General features: G+C 40.6%; 1 protein-coding gene across 6 annotated transcripts in view; it reads left to right on the forward strand.

The window, feature by feature from the left end:
- The first annotated feature begins 476 nt into the window (after positions 1 to 476).
- Positions 477 to 26,425, forward strand: part of PROX1 (prospero homeobox 1) — a 143,664-nt gene continuing 117,715 nt past the window's right edge. The window contains exons 1-3 of one of the 6 annotated variants that reach the window (XM_068232956.1): positions 477 to 527; positions 8,699 to 8,806; positions 19,697 to 21,479. In XM_068232956.1, coding sequence (XP_068089057.1) covers positions 19,764 to 21,479 — 1,716 coding nt within the window. In that variant the 5' untranslated portion in view covers positions 477 to 527; positions 8,699 to 8,806; positions 19,697 to 19,763. The other 5 variants (XM_068232952.1, XM_068232958.1, XM_068232953.1 and 2 more) reach the window with 5 other exon arrangements.

The following is a 26,425-nucleotide window of genomic DNA, read 5'->3' on the forward strand; positions in this document are numbered from 1 at the left end:
TGGTGACATCAGCGGGATTGGGGACATGGCAACGCAGGCGCACTGGTTTACAGACTTTAAAGTCTGAAATTCCAGAAGTGAACCGGAGGCGGGGCCGGAACATTGAGGAGTGGCTGCGCGGGTACAGGATGTCTGTGGGGGACCATTAGAAGCCCCAGGTAAGTTCAACTCATTTTCCCCCGACCCCCTACAGTATCCCTTTAAACTATCTGAGCCCAGCGTAATTTAACTGCGCACGCTATGGCTGCATAGCCTGCGCAGGGGATTATAACACTCCCTGCTTAGTGAATGAAGCCCATTATGTGCAGTATACACAGCATACAGAATGGGAGAGAATTCTGCTGGTTACTGATTCCGCTGGGCTGATCTAGGTCACGAAACCAGATTTTGTTTTAAAGCGAGAATTTATGCTGCAGAAGCCTCATTTGACTTTAAAAAATGTAACATTCGGGCTTCTTCCTTCTTCAGCTACCAGATAATGTGTTCAGATCCGGAGTGCCTGGAGTTGGACTTTAATTTTCTTTCAGGTAAAAAAGCGTTTTTTTAGTGTCTCTTAAATGCTTTGTTGTTTCCCATTTAGTGCTGCTGGCAAATTTGTGCTCAAGAAACAAAAGAGATCAGACAGGAATATTTTTCATCTGCTATGCCCTTTGTTGTATGATATCTTCTCTGCTACGGCAAGCCGTCCCTCCCAATACTTACACAGCAACCGTTACATCTCTACAGAGCGCTGTCTCCCAGTCCCGTCCTCAAGTAATAAGCAGGGCCGGAGCTACCATAGGAAAAAATGGGCAATTGCCCCAGGGCCACAAAGCCTGTAGGGGCCCCCAAGGTGCCCCTCCAACATCTTAGCTGTTGCTCCCCAGGGACTCTGCAGAGTCTGTTAAGTTGGGAGGTGATTGGGGGAGGGTCAGCAGCCAGCTCAGGGGCCCAGGAGGGAAATTTGGCTGCAACAAAGGGCCTCTAATGACACTTTTTGGTCGGGGGTGTCTGTTGGGGGGCCCCCAGGCTAATTTTGCCCTAGGGCCCAATTGACTTGAACTTGAACCAGCCCTGGTAATAAGCAAGGGTGCCACCTCTGCAGGTAAACTTGCCAGCGCACTGCCTGGGGCTCATTGACTAAACAGCACCTCTGGTGTGCTCAGTAGTCAATTGACTGTGTACCTTATGCAAGTATATGGTACTATCGGCTTTTTAAAAGTTAAATGTTTTTCACCTGCACCTTTGTTATCCTCCAATATTCTTAACCCTCCTGGCGGTATGAAAAATTCCGCCAGGAGGCAGCGCGGCAGTTGTTTTTTTTTTTTTAAATCATGTAGCGAGCCCAGGGCTCGCTACATGATAGCCGCTGCTCAGCGGCAACCCCTCCGCCCTCTTCGATCAGGAAATCCCGTTCAAAGAACGGGATTTCCTGGAGGGCTTCCCCCGTCGCCATGGCGACGGGGCGGGATGACGTCACCGACGTCAGCGACGTCGTGACGTCAGCGACGTCGTGACGTCATTGGGAGTCCCGATCCACCCCTCGGCGCTGCCTGGCACTGATTGGCCAGGCAGCGCACGGGGTCTGGGGGGGGCCGCGCTGCAACGGATAGCGGCGATCGGGCGCAGGCCGGCGGCGATCGGTGTGCTGGCGGAGCAAGCAAAGTGCTAGCTGCGGCCAGCAAAAAAAAAATTAAGAAAATCGGCCCAGCAGGGCCGGAGAAAACCTCCTGCGCGGCTTACCCCGAACTACGTTCGGGGTTACCGCCAGGAAGGTTAAAGCAAACCTGAAGTGAAAATAAACGTATGCTATATTGAAATGTATGTGTAGTCACCCAGCATTGCTTTTTAGTAGGAAAGCTTTTCGGTCTCTTTTTTCCCCCTATACTCTCCTTATGGTTTGGGTCACCCTGAGCTGCTTGGTTACTCTCTAGTACAGCTAAGAAATAGAACATTGGTAGCACAGATATGAGTCTCATATTGTTTCTAGTACAAGAAGTAAAAAAAAAAAACTTCAGTTGTTATCTATGCAAAAGAGCTTCTCTGAGCTCTGCGACAAACTGGGTGGAATTCAGTCCTGTTTTCTGAAGCACTTAAATTGCCAAGAAACAGTGAGAGAGACAGCTTGAGATAAGAATTTACTGCAGGGGAGTTCAAAAGGGTCATTAGCTCTGGTTTTGTTTTATAGCTTAAAATACAGAGTGGTTTGCAAACTGCAAATGTGACAGAGTAATGCAATGTAATAATATATATATATATATATATATATATATATATATATATATATCTTAAAATAAACTATGAGACACTTTTCTTTGCTACTGATGTTCTATTCGTTATCTGTACTACATATACAATTCATTAAATCATCCGTTTTTTTTTTCACTTCCCGTTTTGTCTTGCTCATGCACAGCATGGATGGGCCCATCTTTGAAAGAAGTTTCAGAGTCTTCCCTCTATGAATGTATCTATTTTTTTCGGTCGTGGAACCTAAAATCTCTCTACACTGCAGAGTACAGTATTGCAGTAATGGATCCCCATAATGCATCACTTTAGAACAGTGGGTGGAGCCCATTCATTCAACTTCCTTCCCACAGCTCTGGTGAGTGGAACCAGTGGGTCGGTGGCCCTGGGGATAGACCTCACAGCAGCATGGGAGGAGAAGACACCTGCAAAGTAAGGAGAAAAGGACCAGGGACTTTGGGAAACCATCTTGGGAAGGTATCTGCTCATTTCCCTCACAGAGAGAGATAAAGAACATTTATATCGCCCTCTTCTCCTGGCGGACTCAAATCGCCAGAGCTCCAGCCACTAGGATGCGCTCTATAGGCAGTAGTGGTGTTAGGGAGTCTTGCCCAAGGTCTCATTACTGAATAGATGCTGGCTTACTGAACAGGCAGAGTCAACATTCAAACCTTGTTCGCCTGTGTCAGAGGTAGAGCCCTTAACCAGTGATTCACAGGCTGATATATCAAGGGGAATAGTAGAAAATAATCGTATAAAACTGTGGACTTTAGGTATCCATACCTGTTTTTTATTAGACAGGTAAGTGCTTCTCTCAAAATGACCTTTATATTTTTAGTATTCTATTCTTACGGGGTGGGATACCTCTTTTAGTTTACGAATTGTGCTATCATGGGGTTATCACGAAGGAGGGAGTTAGGGTTAGTCTTTGGCAAAGGAGACAGGTGTGGTTAGGGTTAGGCATGGATTACAGGGTAAGGTAAGGGTTAGGCTTAACAGGAAAGTCCTGCTCCTGTTAGTGGAGTGAAGATTAGGAGATTAAGGTTAGTCATGTATGTACGTACACACTTCCGTCCTCCTCCCGTTGTGAGTCTGTGGCCTACAGCTCTGGCAGTAGTTCCTATTTTTCCGAAAGAGTGACCACTCCAAGAGTACTGGAGATGGGCTTATAATCTCCACCTGCCTACTTGTTGGTTGCCCTTAAAGAGAACCAGAGACGAAGCACCTTAATGTATTTTACCTTATGCATGAAATCAGTGGGAACATGACAGTAAACACCTAATCTGCTCTTTGTTTCATTGTTCTCTGTTTAATCTGACTGTTATCACTTCTGATAAGAATCCCTGACTGAGCATTCAGTCTAGCTTTGCTATGGAATGATTATAGCTGAGTCTGTCTTCTCTGGTGTTTTTTCAAGCCCAAGCCTGCCCCCTTGTGGCTCGGCTATAATGACTCAGCTATAATCATTCCCAGCAAAGCCAGACTGAATGCTGAGTCCAGGATTCTTATCACAGCTGCTAACAGACACTTTTATCAGTGAGGATGAAACAGTGAGCAGGGTAGGTGTTTTTTCTAATGTTCCCACTGATATATATAGTAAAATACAAGAGGGTGCTTCATCTCTGGTTCACTTTAAAAGCAACCTGTTTTTGTGAGTACCCTTCTTCTTTTACACTCCTCAAGAAACTCGTATTTACTGCCCCATTAGGGCCCTATGGCCCTTATTCAATTTGCCTTTTCTCCTAGGGGCTGGCCCAGATTTACCTCACAAAAGCCTACAGGCACAGATGTCCTGGCACCTTAGACTTCTCCCTCCATGGACCTACAAACTCTTGTCAAACTGCACCTCAAGTATTCTGGCTGTCCCAGCTGTCACTCCTCCCTTACTTCCCCTGCCCATGATAAGTACAGGTGCCGCTTAGTATTAGGTAGCCAGAAGTACCCTCAATATTAAGTAGCTAGAGGTGCCCTCAAGTATTAAATAGCTAGAGGTGCTCCGGCTGAAGGGAGATCACGTCAGTGGAATGCTGAGAGCCGGGTGAGTAACCTCTTATATACACTCTTATTATTACTCTGCACAAGGAAGGTGGGATGGAGATGCTTGTAGAGGAGTGTGAGCCGCCTTCTTATCATCAGGCGTCTGTAGGCTAGTGCCTACAGTGCCTTATGGTAAATCCGGCCCTGTCTAGGAGATCATTTTTAATCTTCTTTTAAAGAGACACTGAAGCGAGAACAAATCTCGCTTCAGTGCTTATATTCAGCAGGGGCATGTGTGCCCCTGCTAAAACGCCGCTATCCCCGGCTAAACGGGGTCCCTTACCCCCCAAATCCCCCCCCCCCCTGCAAAAGCTACGACCAACTTGGTCGTAGATTTTGCTGCTGCTGGAGGCAGGGCTAATGGCTGCAGCCCTGCCTCTTAGCGCGTCAATCAGCGGCGGATCTCCGCCTCTCCCCCGCCCCTCTCAGCGAAGGAAGACTGAGAGGGGCGGGGGAGAGGCGGAGATACCCGCTGACAGACGCGCGTGAGGCAGGGCTGCGGCCATTAGCCCTGCCTGAATGCGGAAGAGATTCCCCCGCTGCACGGAGGGGATTTGGGAGGTAAGGGACCCCCGTTTAGCCGCGGGATAGCGGCGTTTTAGCAGGGCACACATGCCCCTGCTAACTATGAGCTCTGAAGCGAGATTTATTCTCGCTTCAGTGTCTCTTTAAAAATAGCTTTTCAGCACTCTGCAACTGAAAAAAAAATGCCAACAAGTAGGTGGAAAGGGACTGTCAAAATTATTTTGAGTACTTCTTGGTTTCTGGTGGTAGAAGAGGCATTTTATTGATAAGGTGTGAAGATATCACCTGGGAGAAAAAGTAGATTGAATATGGGCCCTTTTGTCTCTGTGTTTATTTTTGAAGGTTCCGCCGTCATGTTATCCTTCATTTGTTTCATTTATGACCTCTTCATGTGTAATAATTCGTCATTTTCTGTTTCAAATGTGTTACCACTTAATGGAATCAACTGTACAACAATTAAAAAATGCACCCTACGTTAACTTTGAACTTGTCAGCGGAACTTGTTTTCCAGTTGGAGATTGCCACAATCGCTCTGCTTCGTTGGAAAATAATAAAAACAGAAACTGTAGAACCTTAGCTCTGTACTTGTAATCCTTAAAGGGAACCAGAGGGCCCAGAAAAAAGATTCTATACATACCTGGGGCTACCTCCAGCCCCATACGGACGGATCGCTCCCACGCCGCCGTCCTCCGCTTCCTGTATCCGGCGGTACCGAGTCCCATAGTTTCGACCAGTCGGCGGCAGCACGCGGCCAATTGTCCGCATCACAGGGGCTCCCGGCATACCCGTACACGTGCGGCTGCATACTGCGCAGCCGCATGCGTACAGGTATGCTGGGAGCCCCTGTGATGCGGACTATTGCCCGCGTCCGCCGGAAGTGACGGGCCCCGTACCGGCGGATCCAGCAAGCGGAGGATGGCGGCGTGGGAGCGATCCGTGCGTATGGGGCTGGAAGAAGCCCCGGGTACGTATGAAATCTTTTTTCTGGGCCCTCTGGTTCCCTTTAATTTACCTAATTGGTTTACATTGTCTCTCAAATCACACATCAACTTGTCTCAAACCACACATCAACTCTGTATAGATTAGTATTGCCGGATGTCCTGATTGTACAGAGTTTTTAATGTCTCATGTATCTCTGCTCCCCACTATTTGTTTTGTACTATGTACCGAGCTACAGAAGATGTTGGTGCTATATAAATAATACATAATAATTCACAAATGTACAACAGAATACCCAAGAAGCTCAGGGTGATCCAGAACCACTAGGAAAGTAAACTAAGTACTAAAAGACACCAAAAAGCCCTCCTACTAAAAAGCAATGCTCAGTGTAGTTTGCCTTCTTAGAACAGAAGGTATTAATAATTCAGCTTTAAGTGAGCAACTGTGGTTACCCACAATGCACCGCTACTGAATATGCAAATTATCTCTTTATGCCCCTGAAACCAGGCTTACATCCAGAACTGCTGGTGTATAGCAAGCCTATAGTTTATAAATTGTACAGAGCAAGCAACATTACAATGGACAAACCACTGCAGTTTCTCAACCATGAGTGATAGATTAATTACTTTACCAATCATTCCAGATCTTAGGGATGGTTTTCTAAGAATTTGAGAAAAAAATGTTTCTGAAAAGCTTTGGGACACTTTTGGTGTTTATTCACTGCACAAATCTTGTTTTTTTTCTTTTTTTTTTCTCTACTAGAGCAGGTGCAGAGACGAGCAACAAAATTGATACGTGGGATGGAAGGTCTCACTTACCAAGAAAGGTTAGATAAACTGGCTTTATTTAGTCAAGAGAAATGACGCCTTAGAGGGGATCTAATTAACATGTATAAATACATCAGAGGGCAATATAATAGCTTGGCGGATGAGCATTTTGTCCCTAGGCCTTCTCAAAGGACTACAGGACATGATCTGCGCATGGAGGAAAAACGTTTTAGCCATTTATTTAGGAAAGGGTTCTTTACAGTAATGCTGGGGATACACGGGTCGACCAGCAGCTCGATTAGCCGCCGGATCGACCCCAGCCGCGTCCTCGCTCGTCCGCGCGGATCGATTACCTCTCACCCCCGCCGGCGCTTCCTTATCAGCGCTCGATTCCCTGTCATTGTCCGCAGGCGGGAATCGAGCGGGCGGGGCTCGAGCGGCTTGATCGGGCCAGCTGAATATTATCAGCTGGCCGGATCAGCTGGTCGATACACGGTACAGAAACGTACCGTGTATCCCCAGCATAAGAGTGATTAAGATGTGGAATGCATTGCCACAGGAAGTCGTTATGGCAAACTCTATACCTGCATTTGAAGGGGGCTTAGATGCTTTCCTTGCGTTGAAAGACATCCATGGCTATAATTACTAGGTAATGCCTAATAATGTTGATCCAGGGATTTTATCTGATTGCCATCTGGAGTCGGGAAGAAATGTTTTTCCCTTTTGGGGCTAATTGGACCATGCCTTGTAAGGGTTTTTCGCCTTCCTCTGGATCAACAGGGATATGTGATGGAGCAGGCTGGTGTTGTACTTTGTTCTCTGGTTGAACTCGATGGACGTATGTCTTTTTTCAATCCAAATAACTATGTAACTATGTAACTAGCTTGAAGCCTTGTTAACTGTCAGGGCCTATTTTCACTAGGTGCGAATTTGTGCATTTTTTCAGCACAGTAATGACTTCCTATAGGCCTGTTTCCACTGGATGCAAAATTTGCAGCCAGAAAAAAAAAACTGACAATCACGTTATTGCTTTTTAGACGTTGCATGCTGAAAAATCGCGTGTGCGTTTTCGAATACACAATCTATAGTTGCAGTAGGACTACCTTTTTGGTAAAAATCATACAAAAAAATTGAGCGAATATGCATGCTAATTCGCATGTAAAAAAAACACATATATTTTGCATTAGCATGCAAATTTTGCATCAGAAAAATCATGTGCAATGTGAATGCTTTTAGTGGAAACATAGCCACAGGCTGCGGTCACAGTGGTTAGTTGCATAAGGCATGCATTATAATGCATGTGACCTGCAATGGAGACTGGACATAGACTTTAATGCAAAGCCTGCAAGCAGTGAGTTAGAATATCAATTCAACGCCGCACTGTGAACAGGCCCATAGAATTGTATGTGCCATTAGGTTTAATATTGCATGGTGGGTGCACAGGGACTGTGCAAATGTATGCTGCTTGCAAATGATCCAATTAAATGTAGCTTCTGCTTTTGATCAGTTAATTTCCACGCTGCATACATTTGCATCAAAGTTGCATCAACTCTTATGTATCTCTATGGAGACTAATTGTAAACACATAAGAACCTTCTAAATGCATATAAAGGTAAGTATACTGTGTTTGGCAAGGGCTTATGGGTAGTAGTGTGCTGACATTGTGTGCTGACTTTGGGGGGAAGGGAGTTAGTGAACTGCAAAAAGTGAGGAAAATGTAATCCAAACCAATCAAGAGATTACATATTATGTAAAGTTTAATTTCTGGCATTGGTCTCCATGGAAACATCCCAAATACAGGCAGGATTCTCCTATTATTGCACATAGCAGGTTTTTCTACACTTTTCACTTTTTGAAAAACTTTTTTCCCTCTTATTTATAAAGTTAATTCTCCCAATTTTCACTGACCTAAGTGAGGATAGATATTGAGACCTCGCAACAGCCAGCAGTTGTAAATCAATTTTCCAACAACTGGCTAGTTAAACAGCAACCAGGGGCTTGGATAAACTACAGTGAATCCCCCCATACTCGGTGGTGAAAAGTGGTGAAAAAGCAGTTTAAAAAGGTTTCTCCTGCTCTCCACTCTTCAAATAGGTGGCTTAACATCTTATTTACAACAGTGAGGAAAAAAATGGTTTGTATCTACTTAACCCCATACATTGAATAAGTTCTTTGGGTTTTTTTTGGTTTTTTTTTTTTTTTACTAGATTTATAGACGAGGGAGCAGACTGGACAAATGGAGAAAAGAAATACCGTTAAAAGCACTAAAGTGGAGAAGAGAAGCTCCAGTGAAATACAATAAAGGTGAAAAAGTGGTGAGTAGGTCGTGTAAAAGTGTCCACAAAAGTGAAGATAAATGCCGAAAAAGTAATTATGGAGTTCACCACTATAAAAGTAGTGAAAAGAAGATCTTGACTCCCCCCCCCCCCCCCCCCCTTCATCTTTTTATAAATATGGAGATGTGCTTGAAATTGGTGCAGAGCGAATGAAAAATAAAGTGGAGGAAAGTATAGGGAACAAGATTAAGGGCCCGTTTCCACTAGAGCGAATCCGCATGCGTTGTCTTCATGCGGATTCGCATAACCAATACAAGTGGATGAGACTGTTTCCACTTGTCAGTTTTTTGGTGCGTTTTTCTGTGCAGGATTTTTCTGCACGGTAGGGCCTGCAGAATTCGCCTGCGTGTGGAATGCAGGCGATTCGCAGGCAATGTATTTAATAGGGGAAATCGCACATGCGTTTTTTGCCGCGATTTCGCGTGCGAATTCGCACTAAAACTAATGTACATTGAGCCAGGCAGTGACATGGTTAAAATCGCTGATAGCCTGCCTATGCGAAATCGCATGCGAAATCGCGGCAAAAATCGCATGCGGAATCGCATCCGCATGCGATTTTGTCAGCGGTGGAATCCCAGCGATTCGCACCGCACTAGTGGAAACGGGCCCTTAAAGCTATAATTAAGTGAAACTTTTTATGTACTAATCCACTAAAATGTAAAACCAGCCTTTTTGACAAAAAACATTTATCCAAGCACCAAATATGTGTTTCATGGGTCTAGCCCGCTTCCTCAGGTGTGTGAGGGCCTTTATGTGTTGCCTTGTGACACTGCTCATGTTGTATTTGGTGCTTAGATTTTTTTTGTTTTTTTTTTTTTATGGCTAGCCCTATATCTTAGTAGGCATGTATATAATGACTTACATTCTTGTTTAATATTTAAATGTTTTTTCACCTGAGGTTCATTTGATATGAGGCCACCGTGTTTTTGTAGAGAGTAGTCTGACCGATTGACAGTTTGACAATCTGTCAGACCGACTGACAGATTGTACGAGTATCCATTCCCAAGTGGAGTCCGGCCTACTTAGTGGTTGCCTAGTCAAGCATATTTTTTTGTGAGAATGTGCTCTAATGATACTACCATTTACTCTAAGTACTGCAGTTAGTGGCCCTCAGTATTATGTTTTTGTTATTTTTTTCGGAAGTCCTTTGAATTGTAAAAAAAACCCTGAAAAGTTGGAGATGTGGTTTGATACTTTAAGAATAGACCCCCCCCCAATTAAAGCGGTGAAAAATAAAGCTCCGACTTTTTGTGGGGTGAACAAGTGTAATAGTCTTTTTTTATAAATATGGAGATATTCCCAAATTAACAAAAAGTTTAAATTTTTTGCTGAACAAAAAAATTGAAACTAGTGAACAGAAGGGGAACAATTATATTGACACCTTTTTTTACATCTTTTTAAAAAATTTGGTGAAAAAATAAAAAAAATCAGTGGTGACGTTTATCACCCCAAGTTTGGAGCATCACCTGTTTGCAGTTGAACAAGTAGGCCTCCGTGTGTTCTCCTCACTTCAGAGGCATTTGACTGGATAATCTGCGAAGCGCGTCGAAACGCAAGCAAAAGACTCACGCGCATTAATGCACGCGTACGCATTGTCAAGACGCACAAGTATGCACTCTGCCTAAATATATTTATGAAGTGTTGACATCTTTTATGAAAGTCAGGCTTGTGATTAGCAATATAACCTTTCCATTTCAGCAGGGTGGCTGACCCCAGAGATGGTTGTCATAGTCTAAATATTAGCAACATTCTATACGGTTTCCTCTGGATTCCTGGAGAAATTCAATCCATCAAATATTACACAATAATTGCTAGATCAGAAGCGGCTTCCCAGCGCTTAAGGGAGGGGGAGAGCTCACTAAGAGATCTCGCTTACAGGGAGATAGCGAGCAAATAGAAGCACTACAGCTTGATGTACCATGCGGGCTGCATCCTGTTTTTTTTTCCCTTACACCACTCGCCCATCCATAAAGACGTGGAAGTGTCATTCCCTATGAGAAAGAAGTGTGCAAAAAACATAGCACTGCATCTGAGATAAGCCAAATCACAACAAAGTTCTGACAGTGATTCTGACAGCCGTCTATAAATTATTGGGGATATTCTACGCTGAACACAGCGCAGGTCATACCCACGCCTTATCCTACAATATATGGCAGGAGTTCTATGGGGTGCAACCCCTATCGTTCTGTTTTCCTAGCAAGTCACCGGTCAGTTTTACCGACATCTTGGTTACGGTCCTGTTGACTGCAATGAAGTTTCCCCACAACCTCGTGCACACATAAATCATAGGAAATACATATCATTTAAGCTTATTTCTTTGGGGGTTTGTTTTTCCCATTCTCTACATTTTTACTATGTCATTGTGGGAAACTCGACTGATCATATCACCTTTTTTGTCATTAAAGTCAGATCCTATAACATGCAGGTTGTACACTAAACTGAAAAATACGATTTTTTTTTATTTATTTATTTTTTTTTTGTAAGGATTCCAATGCGTACAATTTTCTCACTGCTGTCCTTTGATGCCGATAGGGCAAAGTAGAAGGGAAAGAATTTAACAATTTTGGTGAATTTATGTTTTTATATATTTTATAGTCCCAGAACAGAATTGTATTTCAGCTAAACCTTTTTGATTAATGTGATTCAGGTTAATGACCCCAGTGCTGTCCAGCTAGAGCATATTGTACAGAGGAAAGAATGCGTGTATCAGTCACGGGGAATTTTGGGGTGTTCATTTCAGAATCGGACTGATGAAGGCAAGGACTCACTCAGCCCGAAATGGCCTTGGACAGACTGAAATCTGGTCCCAAAGTTCTTTATAAAACAAAAAAACAAATATATATATATATATATATATATATATATATGGGTCTACGCAGTACAAGAACTTACTCAATCTAAAACATGCTCAGATAAGCTGATCCTTCTGGTAAATGCCACAGTTGCCCACCCAGTTGCCATCTGGGCCCTAACAACCTTTAAAGAAAAAAAGTAAATTTCCCATTATATAAAAAAAATTATATATAAAATAATTCATTTGGCATTATCTATATCAATGTTCACGGGAATCCACTGCAAAGTTTTCCTATTGTCCTTTTTCGAGCAGATGTTGGCGTACGTGAAGACGGCGAGGTTGTCGAAAAAATATATTTTGGTGGAAATTCTAAAGAAGAAAAAAAAATTCCAAGTGGGACGTGCGCATTCTAATAAAAAAAAAATCCTTTATGTGGTTGGCAAGGCTTGGCTCAGACCCATCCTTCGCTCCTGTGTCCCCACATGAATTCCCCTTTTTTTCTCTTCTCCAAGTTGACTGTGCACTGTCCCACCTTGCTTCTGAAGTTGTCTCCTGATTGGTGATCTCCCCCTCCCTTACGTCACTCAGAATGTGACGTTGATTCTTCCTGTTTCCTCCAGCTGTGTCTTAAAGTAAATCTTGTTGTAGCGCTGAGCTTCAGCTGAGCTGTGCCTGCTGAACTAATACAATTACAAGCAGCCAGAGGAGAGCAGCACAAAAGATTCCCTCTCCCTCTCTCTCTCTCTTTCCCTCTCTCTCTCTCTTTCTGCCTGCTTCTCTGCCTCCTGTTTGTGCTCAGCCTCACACACACTCTCACACACACACACATACACACGCTCACACATCCACTCTGTCCCTAGTCATTCAGACACACACACATACACACACACACTCACGCACACACACACACACACATTCTCCCTCCCCTGTCAATTTGTACTGCTCATCAGCAAATAGATTGGACACCGTGGCTTCTGTCTTCGACTTGGAAGAAGGATCATTTTGCAAGCTGAGTAAGTATCGCCTACAGCCTTGGCTTCTCCTAGATAACTTCATGCCCTGTGCATCTTAAGGATATTCCCTCTGAGCTACTCACTGGAATGGGAACTTTACTGACATAGGCTTACGTTCATCAGGGAGTTTATTGGAGTAAGTGATCTGAATATTTTTTTAAAAAATTGCTTAAACAATTTTTTTTTCATAATTATGTCATCTGTGTTTCTTTTAGGGGTTTTTTTGCATTGTGTTCATGCTTGTTTTGTTTTTTTGTTTTCTTTCCCCCCTGCAGTTTTACTAAACTTGTGATATCTGTCCTTTTGTCTTCTGTTCTGTCCAGTGTTCTAAAGGAGTTTTCTTGTAAAAAATTTGTTTGCCATTTGCATGCCTCTTCCACTTCCCCTTTTCATCAGTACTTTGCTCTGTCTTAGCCATGGGGAATTTTATCAGAGGTGACTTCCTAGGTCTCTTTTCAGGTTAAAAGTGAAATGGTGTAAAAGTTGTAGTGGGTGATGCCTGTTCAGCATCAGTTTTTCTGAACATCTTGGGTCTGCTTAAGATGCATGTTAATCATCGTGACTGTGTTTCGGAGCACCTTGACTTTGGCATCCACCCAGTTTTTTGGTGGGTTGTGTAGAGTAAGGTTAGCTCTTTGAATGAAGAAGGATGGCTGATGGTCCCCATAGTGATAGCTTGAGGGGCCTGATCTTCTGCACCTCACACAGGACATCCCAAGCATCCCCGAGGTTATTGAGATGGTGGTCTGCATTCACTAGATAGAGAGATCAGTTGCAAGCCTTCATGTAAACAGGGCAGCGTTTCCTTCACTAGTCCCCTTGTGTTGTAGCAAGAGAGCCTTCGCTGAAAGCTGGACAACAGAGCAACTCAGATCAAGTGCGTTCCGTAGTGAGATAACTGCTGGTAGCGGGAACGCTTTCGAGACACAAAACGAGCACATGCTGTTGCTTTCATGCATAGCTGCTCAGAGCAGAGACTGAAGGCTCACTGTTTTCCCTTGGAAGTTTGGCTATGGGGGAAGCCGGCATCCTTCTGCAAACTTCTCACCATAGTCACACAACTTGTCACATTGTGTGTGTGTGTGTGTGTGTGTGTGGTTGTGTGTGTGTGTGTGCATCTGCCTCTTATTTTTTTCCTTTGTAACGTTTTTTATTTAATTTTCTCTTGTTCTTCTGAGCTTGTTTGCTTTGCAAGATTAAACTCATTTCAAGGCAGCTGATGACTAATTTGCTATGAAAGATTTTTTTCCCTTACAACTCAGCCCCCCCACCCCCCCACCCTCCTGTCTTCTGTCTGCTAAGCTTTTGTAAGACCATAACAAACCGCGCATGGGCAACACAAGACAGGTGCGTTGTGTCAAGAAAGACAGGTGCAACTTTTCATTCAGTAGATTCTTACCAGACGACTATTGTAGAGTGGTTTATGAGTTTATGGTCAGCTCCCAGATAAGGACACCCAGCTCTGCAAAGGGACTTTCAAAAAAAAAGAGACTGGTGAGACATTTTGTATCAGGCTTATTTGCATGTCGAGTACAGAGCCATTGTGATTAATCATCACACTCTACAAACTAAGGGGGAGGAAAGGGTGGGGGGGTAGGAAAATCTATGTTCACTTGGTTGTGGACCTTTTAGGGGAATCCATATGTCGTGCGGATGGGGGCAGTTACTTACCTGGCCATCATTAACCTGTGCAGCTGGCTGGAAAGTTTACAAGGTAAACTTTTTGTAGTTTTTTCCTTTATCTCGACTTCTCCATTTATAAGTTAAGCCAGTTAACAAGTTCCTTAGTGCGTTTATAATGCAGCTGACGGTTCTCCTGGGCTGTACAAACGACATGAACTCATAAACTATTGACAGTAGATAAAGATAGCGTTGACCATCTATTCTGCCCATTTTTTTCCACTAATGCCTAAATTAGATCTGTGTTGGCCCTCTACACACTGGATACATTTCTCTGTTGGCTACCGCTGACATTTTTTCATTTTGGTCACTGTCGATTTCTGTGCTACATCTGCTGGTGGTTGGCTCTAAGCTTCTACTACTCGTTTTTTTTTTTATAAAAACAAGATGTCTTAATCTCCATTTTGACCTTTTTTTATTCCTATAGTACAAGCTCCTCCGCCCCAAAAGACAATCTTAAATGCACATTTTTATATCTTTGTACCTTTTGTTCAGTGTGGTGTTATTAAAGGTTAACAATGTTGATAAAATTACATAGATATATTTATTATTTTTTTTTTTTAAAAATGCATTATGGTGGCCCCAAGAGACAGATCTGTCCTTCAACCTTTTTAACAGTTCCTTGGTCCAATTTTTTTTTTTCAACTAACCAAGCAATACTTTGTTGATCTCCTCTGTCGTTGACGTTTATGGTGTACTTCTGGTGGTATTAACGAGGCAGGATTGATTTGTGTTTGTAGCTTTGCACTGTGCTTAAGGGCGCAGGTCATGTGGATCATAAACGTATCACTCTTCTTAGAGAGCCACTTGTTCTGCACCCCAACCTGCCCGTGGGTGAGTCGCAGATTCTGCTGTTTTTGAGATTACCTTAAACCTGTTCAGACCCAAAGCTGCATTTGATCCATTTAAATAGCAACAGCTTATCAGTGACAGTTCCACCTTCTACTTCTGTATCCCTTTGTATACGCCATACTTCTCCTTTTTATTAATCATACAGAGAGGAACTTAAGATATAAAAGGTGTAAGATAACCTGGAGCACAATTGAGAGGCTTAGTTTTATGGCAGAGCTACATTGCACTTGACGCTAGCAGCCTTTTTTTTATTATTATTATTAGTTTAGAATACTGTGATGTTTAACTCTTTCTACGCTTGATAAACTAGCAAACTGTTGTGCCCATAGTTTCCCTAAGTCCTTCTATTCTATCCCAAAAAGTGACATTTACCCTGGGCTTTTTTATATCTCTTGAACTTCAGTAGCTATTTGTTAGTTGAAATGCTCTACAGATTATCGATATGGCTTATGTTTTTCTACTACGAAGTGTAAAAACAATTATTTTGATTACTAGCATGAAGTTATCTGTTATCTCTCACTCAACCCTATTGAATAGTTGGATAGCTATTAGTGATCTCACCTGTTACTGGGTTGTTTACATTTGCTTTTTTTCATTATTTGGAATATTTTCAAAAGTGTGGATGTATTTGCAGCTTTAAGTTTTGATTTTAACTTATTTTTGTAAAAAAAAAAAAAAAAATCAAGATAAATGTACTATTGTTTATTAATGTATTATTTTTTAATTAAATGTTTTTTTTTTCCTACTAAGCATCCAGAAACGTACAACACATGTATGTCACAAGTAGTATTGCCACACTTATCCCCATGTGCTTTTCTAAATTGTAGCTCAGGCACAATGAAAGGGATATTTGGGAAAAAGCAAGTCTTTTTGTATATTTTTTTTCTATGGTTTAGTGAGAGCTAAAACTGCTTAAACAAATTCCTCATTAAGCCAAAGAGATACTAAGAGATGCTAAAGTTACATAATTTTGAGAAACCTTTTTGTTTTTATACCTTGGAAGAGTCAAATATCTCTTTAGTGCTTGGGATATATCTGCAGGTATCGACAGTAATACATTGGACATATACATTCGTAGGCTAAATGTTTTTGAAAACATGTAATGCTTTCTCAATAGTGGTTGAATACATTTAGAATATTTAGAATGTAAAATATCCAGAAATAAGTAACGGAAATGTTAGTTGTAACTTACATCTATTTACTTTTTCAATACGTGAAAAGGTATAATTTTGTTTGTGTATCCCAAGTAAAGGATAGTAAAAGCAATGCATCTGAGAATACAGATGATATTTATGTGCTTTCAAAAAACTCACCACTGTCTATTTGGTATTTAAAAGAAAAAAACGGGTCTATTTTACGCCTAATGTAGCACGCAGTGCAGAGTACACATTGTTTGTTTAAAAATTGTAGAGTTTTTTTAAATTAAACTTTTTTCTAAATGTATTTGCTATACTAAAATGCATCTATTACAGCCTATCATAGATATTATGCAGTGAATTCAACAAATTCAAGCAATAGGTCTGGCAAGTTAACTTTTCTCAAATTATAAAAGCAAAACGTTAGTAATACCTAAAGGTACATTATTACTGTAAAAACATGCTAGTGGAAAATTGTTTCTAATGAAATTACTGGATGTTCATGTTCACATAAATTTTTTTGAATCCAAAGATAATTTTTACAAGATCAACATGTGTATTCTACATCCACCTACATGTAAGTAAACAGGTCAATTTATCAGTGGCCAACCGACCAGGAAAAAAACCAAAAAAAAAAAACATAGTTTAAACCCTTTAAGTTGAAGACGTTATTTTAATCAGTTTGCCTTTATAGTTTATGCAAGTATCTTACCTGCCTGTCATTTACGCACAGTGAATGTTAGCATCACTTGACACATGGATCTTCTGCTTATGCTTATTTAATAACTAAAAACATTTCATAGCTCACTATGAATTAACATATGCATTATTTATTGATTATCTGCCCACTAGCACACAAAGTTATTTAACAAGTTTATGTTCATAGAAAAATTTAACAGCCCAGCCCAGTACATGGCGGCTATTGCGTAACTTTAACGCTGTACGATTATGTTAACTGGGACAGGTGCATAAGAATGAAAGTCAGGGAATTAAAATAGTTCTATAATATATAACACTCCCACCTGTATGTAGGTGCAGACTTATGTGACAGTGTGCAGTTATGAGTTTGTGTGTATTTTAGCATACATTTTTGGCCTATTTTCAGTCCAAAAGTAGACTCAGTGTTATAGCAAATGTATTTTTTTACCCGTTTTTATTTTTTTCTTTTGAATGGTATAGTTTTATTTTTATTTTTTAGATGAGCTCTGTACTAATAGATTTCCATAACAATTGGAATTACTCCTCTAAATGCGTATTTTATTTTCTCCATTGGCTGTGTCTGTTTGCTAGTATAAAAGCAAATTAAAAAAAAAAACTTTATCCCTTGCTATCATAATGGTTTCTGGCAGTCTCGAAATATTGTTGACCTGTGTCGAAATTGCCATCTTCCTCCACACTGACCTATCTTTTGTGTGTGCATCTGATGACTACTGTCTTGATAAGTGATGGTTTTGTCATGCTGAAATGATGCCTATTTGCATGAACAGTCATCCTTTAAAACTAGCCACAGATGCAGTCCTAGGGAGCGCGTAGATGTTTTTACAGGTGAACCGAAAAAGATGGGACCAATTCCAAAAAGTCTGCAGGCAGCCTTTGGCAATATACCCTATGATTTCTAAGATGTGCTCTGTTAAGCAAATGCATAAGTTTAATATTAGGTAAACATGCCATGAAAAATGGCCCAGTTTTTCGCCAAGCTCAATTTTATCTCAAGAAAAGAGAAAAAGAGAAAAGGGAATGGAAGAACTAAGAGCAAAAGAGACAGACGAGAGAGAGAGATAGAGGGTGGGGGAAAGAGAGGAACATTCGAGAGACACACAGAAAAGGAAAGGTGGTTGAAAGTTCAACCATAAAGTTGACTTTTACAAAGGTTTTTTTGGTTTTTTTAAAGGACAGCATTGTATCTTGCTTCACCTTATTCCTAGGGATAATTTGGGCAAAGCAAAAAAAATAAAAAAATTATATACAAATGAACTTCCACGGCAATATGTTGGACAAAGATGATGTCACTTGCCATCCAAAGCCCATGCTAAGGAAAGATACACACACACAAACGCACACACTTTTTCAAATAAAGCAATGGACCATATTTAGGGATGAGGAGGAATATGGGGGGAGGCCGCTAGAAAAGGCACAGTTTGCATTTGAGGATAAAGAACTGGAATTAGTGAGAGTATTAACCATGATATTCAATGTATCACACCAGTTGGTTTTCTTGAGTTACTTAAAAATGTGACGGCATTTTTAAATATTTGTTAAGGTCTTCAGTCTCAACACTGAACATCCTAGTGAGCATAGGGTATAGGAGCATCTGACAAAATGGTTTCTCAGAGTTGTGTTTACTTGAAACATCCAATGATGTTAAGATAAAATATTCTACATTTTAGTTCTCACTTAGTTCCTTTTCGTATTTTCAGTAAATTTCACAGAGAAGAGTTTTCTAACTTGGGCATTTTGGGGTACTAACTTAACTTAACCAAAAATTCTTGGTTGTTCAATATTGGCGTAATTTTTACACTGGTCCATTGAACTAGTATTCTCCTCAACCAACCATGTTTAGAGCATTTATTTCATTTTTTTTTCATCAGCTTACTGCTGACTGGATATTTCCAATGGCTTCATGATCCATGGGCCAATGGACAGATTACTGTTTTAGTAACTCACCTTCTTTTTATTAAATTAATGAAAAATATCATGGGCAGCAGTCAACTCTATTTCATCTCTGGGGAATGAAGGTTGTTTAGTATAGAAAATGTTTGGTTTTTACAGGAGAATTAAAAAAAATTTAAAGTGTGTCTTGCCCATCATTCTGTACAGTGTAATTTTTGAATGCTTAAAAATGTCCAGGTTCCAAAAGATTTATTAACAATAAGAAAAACCTGTTTGCAAAGCTATAATTTTTGTTCCATTCATATAAAAATGTTAACGTACACGCATTTGTATTCTTCTTTTCTTTATTTCTTTTTTTATTGTGTCTAATTTCATTTATGCCCATAAGGTCTAAATGTAATCAATGTCTTGTCTATAGCAGGATTCTTCTAATCCACTGTTCCTTGTGAAGATAAACTGTATCTTGTTAAGCATTTGCTCCAAGGAATCATATTACAAGTGCTTAAGCAGGTTTTCGTTTTTGTTTTTTCAATTTTATTTTATTTTATTTTCTATTCATGTTTTTTGTGGTTTTTTTTTCTAAATCTTAATCCATCTTAAACCAGTGAAGCAGAAATATTTAAAAATGTTTCATTTCAGTCAGAGTGCATAATAAATTGCAATAATTGTAATGTGCCATAAATCCCCCTGCCTATGCATTTTGCATTTTATTCAGGATTGAGGTCAGGAAATTTGGAGAAATTTAAAGAAAATGATTCATCAGTCCTTTTGTTCTGTTGGCCAGGGTCCCAGGATTCTCGAGCTGTGCCCAGCTGACAAGCTTTTGAAGATGGCACAATAACAGTCCAGTGATGCCTGACCATGACAGCCCAGCCCTCTTAAGCAGGCAAACCAAGAGAAGAAGAGTTGACATTGGAGTAAAAAGGACTGTAGGGACAGCATCTGCATTTTTTGCTAGAGCAAGAGCAACATTTCTCAGTGCCATGAATTCCCAAGGTTCCGAGCAGGATGTTGAGTATTCGGTGGTGCAGCACACAGATGGGGAAAAGTCAAATGTACTGCGCAAGCTGCTGAAGAGAACGAACTCCTATGAAGATGCAATGATGTCTTTTCCAGGAGCCACCATCATTTCCCAGCTGTTGAAAAATAACATGAACAAAAACGGTGGCAATGAGCCCAGTTTCCAAGCCAGTGGGCTCTCCAGCACAGGCTCAGAGATCCATCAGGAGGATGTATGCAGCAACTCTTCAAGAGACAGCCCCCAAGAGTGTCTTTCCCCTTTTGGCAGGCCTACGATGAGCCAGTATGATATGGATCGGTTGTGTGATGAACACCTGAGAGCAAAGCGTGCCCGGGTTGAAAATATAATTAGAGGTATGAGCCATTCCCCAAATGTGGCCATGAGGGGCAATGAAAATGAAAGAGAGGGAGCCCCTCGGTCCATAAGCCCCCGAGAAAGCTATAGAGAGAACAAGCGCAAGCAGAAACTGCCTCAACAGCAGCAACAGAGTTTCCAGCAGCTGGTTTCGGCTCGGAAACAGCAGAAGCGAGAGGAGCGCAGACAGCTGAAACAGCAGCTGGAGGACATGCAAAAACAGCTGCGCCAGCTGCAGGAGAAGTTCTACCAGATCTACGATAGCACTGACTCTGAGAATAACGAAGATGGTAATCTTTCCGAAGACAGCATGCACTCTGAACTCATTGATGGCAGGGCCCATGATTCTTTGGGCAGGTCTGACAATGAGATGTTTGACTTAGATCCCGCACAGTTCATTGCCCGAGCTCTTATCAGGGAGCATGACTTAGCACCAGATAATCAACCAAAAAGAGAGGGACCTAAAGACAAAGATCATTTTCATAGCACTTTCCATCCTGAAGGTAAACACTTGGCAGAAACGTTAAAACAAGAACTTAACACAGCCATGTCACAGGTAGTGGACACGGTAGTCAAAGTGTTTTCTGCCAAGCCCATACGCCAACTTCCTCAGGTCTTCCCACCCCTCCAAATTCCTCAGGCCAGATTTGCAATCAATGGAGAGAACCATAACTTTCACACCACCAACCCACGTCTGCAGTGCTTTGGCGACGTCATCATTCCAACCCCTATGGACACATTTGGCAATGTTCCAATGCCTAGTTCTAATGACCAAACTGAAGCTCTGCCTTTAGTTGTCCGAAAAAATTCAAACGAGCAGTCTGCCTCTGGTCCTCCACCTGTTAGCCACCATCCTTCATTGCATCAGTCCCCTCTCTCAGCTGCCAGCTTCTCGTCCTCTTCCTTCCGCCACCCATTCCCTCTTCCACTCATGGGTTACCCATTTCCGAACCCTCTGGGTGCCCCATCATCAGCCTTTCAAGGCAAAGACCGTTCATCCCCAGAATCCTTAGACTTGACCAGGGAGACTACCAGCTTGAGGACCAAGATGTCATCCCATCACATGAACCACCATCCTTGCTCTCCAGCACACCCACCCAGTTCAACCGATGGGCTGTCACTGTCCTTCATCAAATCGGAGTGTGGAGACATGCCAGATATGTCTGATATTTCACCTTACTCGGGAAGTGCAATATCCTTTTTAAAGCATTTATTAGGTGTTAAGAAATAGAATAACAATGTATTTGGCTCTATTGTCTAGATATGGTAAGTTAATAAACAAGTTTATAATTTTCATGGCTTATAGACGTAAAGAAGACACAAAAAGAGTTGCCTCATCTGAGAAAATTATTATTATATTATATTATTATTATTATAGTACGAAGCTCTGTAATTAAATAGTGGGGATTGATCAATTTATTCTTCTAGAGGAGAAATCGTGAACAAGAATGTGATCAATTTCATTAGGTCATTGATTTGCAAGTCTATCATTGGAAGGTTCAGAATCATGTGATCATGTCAAACTTTTTATTTCCAGTGTAATCTAAAACGGAAAAGAGGAGTCATAATTACACAATTGCAACCAGAGGCTTATAAATGGATCACCTGATGAGACTGATCACACGATTCTCCATGTATTCTCTTTCAGGACCACTTCTATAGAATAAATTGGTCCACTTTAGTGGTGAAGGAGTTACAGCAAAAACTTTTTTAGACTATGTTCCCGATGGACAGATTTTTCCTGCTTATGTGTAACTGCATACAGGAAGTTGGAGAATTTCTCCAAAAGGACCACAGACTGCAATACATTTAACTTCAGTGGTAGCTGGACAGATTCCCTCACTTCCTGTTTTTATTATAATTGGTAAGACCACAGAAAGAGACACAGTGATTGAAAACGTGATGAAGCATCTAATTTTACCTACCATAGGCACTGAAGGTAGGACTCTTATTTGCAACCAAATATGCCTGTATTGAAAGAAGTCTTCTGAAACAATAAGATTCTAAAATAATCAATGGCCCATATGCAATTAACTTTTTCTCCTGAGATATCTCCAAGGAGATAATTTTTATTTTCTCTTTAAAATAACTTTTCAGCATTTCACAGTTCAAAAAGTACCCAGAAGTTAGTGAAAAGGTATTATCAAAATATTTAAAAGGCATTTTATGATAACGTGTGAAAGTAGGGAGAAACCTAGGGAGAAAACTCAGGAGAAAAACTGATTGCATGTGGGCCAATGTCAGCAAACAGATATAACTTTGAACTTGTGACAAGTAAGGCCTCTTTCACAGTGCGACGTTAAAGTCGCACGCTAGAAAATGTTTTAACGTGGACTAACGCACAGCAATATTAATTCTGTGCGACATTCACAGTGCACACGTTGCGTTGTGCGAAACGTGTAGCAATATTTAGAAAGTGCCGCATGCTGTGCGTTTAGCAATGAATCCGCGGCGTTGTGTGTGTTGCACATGCTCAGTAATGTTTTTTTTTAATGTAACGCATGCGCCGTTTTCGTTCCATCACTGTGCGACGAAAACGGCGCATCAAACGCAGGGCTAAAGAATGTACTATAACGTCCAAGTTACAGTCTTTCAATGCGTTGCATTAGGGGCACATTATGCGACCTTAACGTCGCACAAACACACCGTCCCACTGTGAAAGAGGCCTAAATCCTGTAGCTTTTAGGTTTTTTTAATATATGTATATCATGGGCTTAGCATGACACAATTACAAATATATTGAAGATGGTTTATCAATAACTCAACATCAACAGTTCAAAAAGTTGAAACCTTTATAATGTATTTCTCAGAGATAAACTTTCCCCTTAGTTTTCTTACAGGTGATGTTTTTGCATCTTGTCATTAAAATACATGTTTAGACCTTAGCTGTCCCACGTGTCCAAAATATAAATTAAGTTTTAGATTACTTTTCTTTCTTACTTTTTTGGTCTTTTTTTATTTAAAAAGTTTAAAAAATATTTTGCAGATAAGATTAGAAAACATCTCCTGCAAAAAAATGAAGGAAAAAAAATGGTTTATCGAATTAGGTCACATTTTGCCTTTAATGTTATTGTTTTTTGTAAAATATTATGCTATTATAGTATTATAACCTTCAGGTTTACTTCTTAAAGGGAATTTGAAAGTGAAAATAATCTTGTGAGATAATGATTTGTATGTGTAGTACAGCTAAGAAACAGAACATTAGTAGCACAGATATGAGTCTCATATTGTTTCCAGTACAGGAAGAGTTAAGAAACTTCTGTTGTTATCTATACAAAAGAGCTACTCTAAGCTCTCCGACCAAGCTTGGTTGGCTACAGTGCTGTTTTCTGAAGCACTTATCTCAGCCTGTCTCTCACTGTTTCTTGTTTGTTAAGGTTTTGGTGCAGGGATGTTCATTAGCTCTGCTCTGTTGTATAGTTTAAAATACAGAGTGTATTTTGCAAACTGTAAATATCAGAATGATGCAATGTTAAATAAAGCTATATAACTGATAATAAAAACATGAGACTCTTTTCTTTGCTACTAATTTTTTCTTAATTATCCATACTACACATACAATTCATTATATCATAAGTTTTTTTTGTTTTCGTTTCAGTGTCACTTTAAGGACCACATTCATCTCATAACTATGCAATATGTAAAAATAGTTGAAAAAAAAAATCAAATCGCTGATGTATAGGCTGCTGTACTTAGAAACAGTATGTCTTCTGTGAAAGTTTTAGCCTTTAAACATGAGCATTGGATACCCAAACGTATCCTTACTTTGTCACAGTGTTGGGGCTTACGGGAACAAGGGAACCTGAGAGCTATGCCGGTGGTAGCCTACTACTGGTAGGGCCTCCCTAGCCGAACAGGTCAAAGGTGATGTTCCAGACTACATAGAATACCCTAGTCCTCCAAGTCTGGGGGTTTGGCTGGCAAAAGGCTAACCAACTGTTCTCGTGAAAAACCAATCTGTTAAGAAACCTTCAGAGAGGCCTCGGAAATCAAAACAGAAGATGTATGGGGCAGGACCATAAAGGAGGCCAAGGCTCAAATCGGGCTGTAGTACCATAGGAGGAGGAGGAGAATTGGGAAGCAGTGCACAATGGAGGTTTTTAGCATAGCAGTAATATAAAGTGCCCCGTTAGGAATTCATATTGAGGTTTATGTAGACCATTTTTCAATTTATGAGGTACCATGGACATCAAAAATATTGAAATGATGTTGGTGTTTTTTGAATATTTTTTTAACAATTTTGTAGAAGAAGTTTGTAGGTTACAATTGTGCATGCACATTAGATTGTTGGTGTAACATCAAATCTTTGGGCAGATCTTTTCTCAAGTAAGGACCAAGCGCCCAATGATGCCTGTGTTTGCTTGTATTTGGCCTGCTGTACTAAACTCCAGAGTCTCAGTTCATGACCAGAAAGGTAAAGACAAATCCAGATATTAGTTTTGGAATTGGGTTAGGAGCTTTTTTAGATTGTTGCTAATGTCTTTATCTCCACTAAAGATATGTTGCCTTATTTCCTGGAGAATGGAAATAAAGGAAACCACAAAAACCTCGATGTGAGGTTCTAAGTCTCCCCTGCGCCACAAAAAAATATTGTATTTATGTTTATTTTACTCTCTGTCCATGTGGAGTGATACACCCCCTTTTTGGGGTTGATTCACACAATTTATCTCATGAATTCTCTTATTTTACCAATCAACTTATCTGACTTTACTCATGATTTATCTCTCTTTATCTGACTTAACTCCTGATTTATTTGTACTTACCTGATTTCACTCATGACTTTTATTTTTATTTGACTCAGTTAACTCATAATTTATCTGTTCTCTGTGTCAATTCACAAAAAATGGCTGCACACGTAAATTTTACCATATTTTTTTAGTTAATAGACCCTTTTATCTGTCTAAACTAATGATATATCTCTCCATGAGCCTCATTCAATTCAATTTTTCTCCTAAGTTTTCTCCTAGGAGATAATTTTTTATCGTCTGTTTAAAGCGGAATATAACCCTGCATTTCAACTTTGCTCTAAAACATTATTTACAGCATATTATATGCAACCAGCATTTTTTTTTTTACTAGACCAGCATTGGAAGGGTTAAACACAGAGGTTTAAAGTTTGGTGGAGAGATATGCAGAAGTTCAGATAGATACATTTAACTAAATAGAATGTAACAAGTGATAAATGTTACACACTCTTTGGCTGTCCTCCAGCTCCTTCTCAGTCAGAGAGAGTGAGTCACATGCCACACTTAGATACATTTATGTAAACAAAATGTATCTATGTAAGCTTCGGATGCGTCTGCAGTTCTCTCCAGGAACTTTAAAGCGCTGTGTAACCCTTCCAATGCTGGTCTAGTAAAAAAAAAAATGCTGGTTGCATATAATATACTGTAAATAATGTTTTAGAGCAAAGTTGAAATGCAGGGTTATATTCCGCTTTAAAATAACTTTTCAGCACTTTGCACATGAAACAATATACCGAAAGTAGGTGGAAAAAGTACTGTCAAAATTGTTCAGAATATTTTCCTGTTGGCTGGTGGCTTAAAAGGCATTTTATTGATAAGGAGTGGAAATATCACCTAGGAGAAACTTAGGTGAAGAAGTGAATTGAATTAGGGTCCCCGGCCTGTATGCAGTTAACTTTTTCTCCTGCGGTTTCTCCTAGGAGATATTTTCAAACTTGTTAATGAAATGCCTTTTAAATCACCGGCAAGCAAGAAAATACTTAAAATAGTTTTGATAGTACTTCTTCACCTACTTTTTGGTACTTTTCAATTGCAAAATGCGGGAAAGTTATTCTAAATAGAAGATGAAAAATTACCTCCTAGAAGAAAACTCAGGAGAAAATATAAATTGCTTACTGGCCCCTATCGAAACATCTCATGAATTAGCTAAGGTGCAAATTACTGTATATACTCACGTATAAGCCTAATTTTTCAGTACAAAAAATGTGCTGAAAAGTTACCCCCCTCGGCTTATATGCGAGTCAGTGGAGAAGAATGGATGGTGGAGCAGGTTTTGTTGCTGGCAGAGGAGTGTAAGGATCTTGCACTAGTGAACCTGCTCTTGCCAGCTACCTCTCTGCTGTGTCCGTGCCCCTCATCCCCTGCAACATGGTGTGCAGAGTGCACTACTCAG

Source organism: Hyperolius riggenbachi, chromosome 4 (genome assembly GCF_040937935.1).
Source record: "Hyperolius riggenbachi isolate aHypRig1 chromosome 4, aHypRig1.pri, whole genome shotgun sequence".
In the NCBI taxonomy this organism is placed as follows: Eukaryota; Metazoa; Chordata; class Amphibia; order Anura; family Hyperoliidae; genus Hyperolius; species Hyperolius riggenbachi.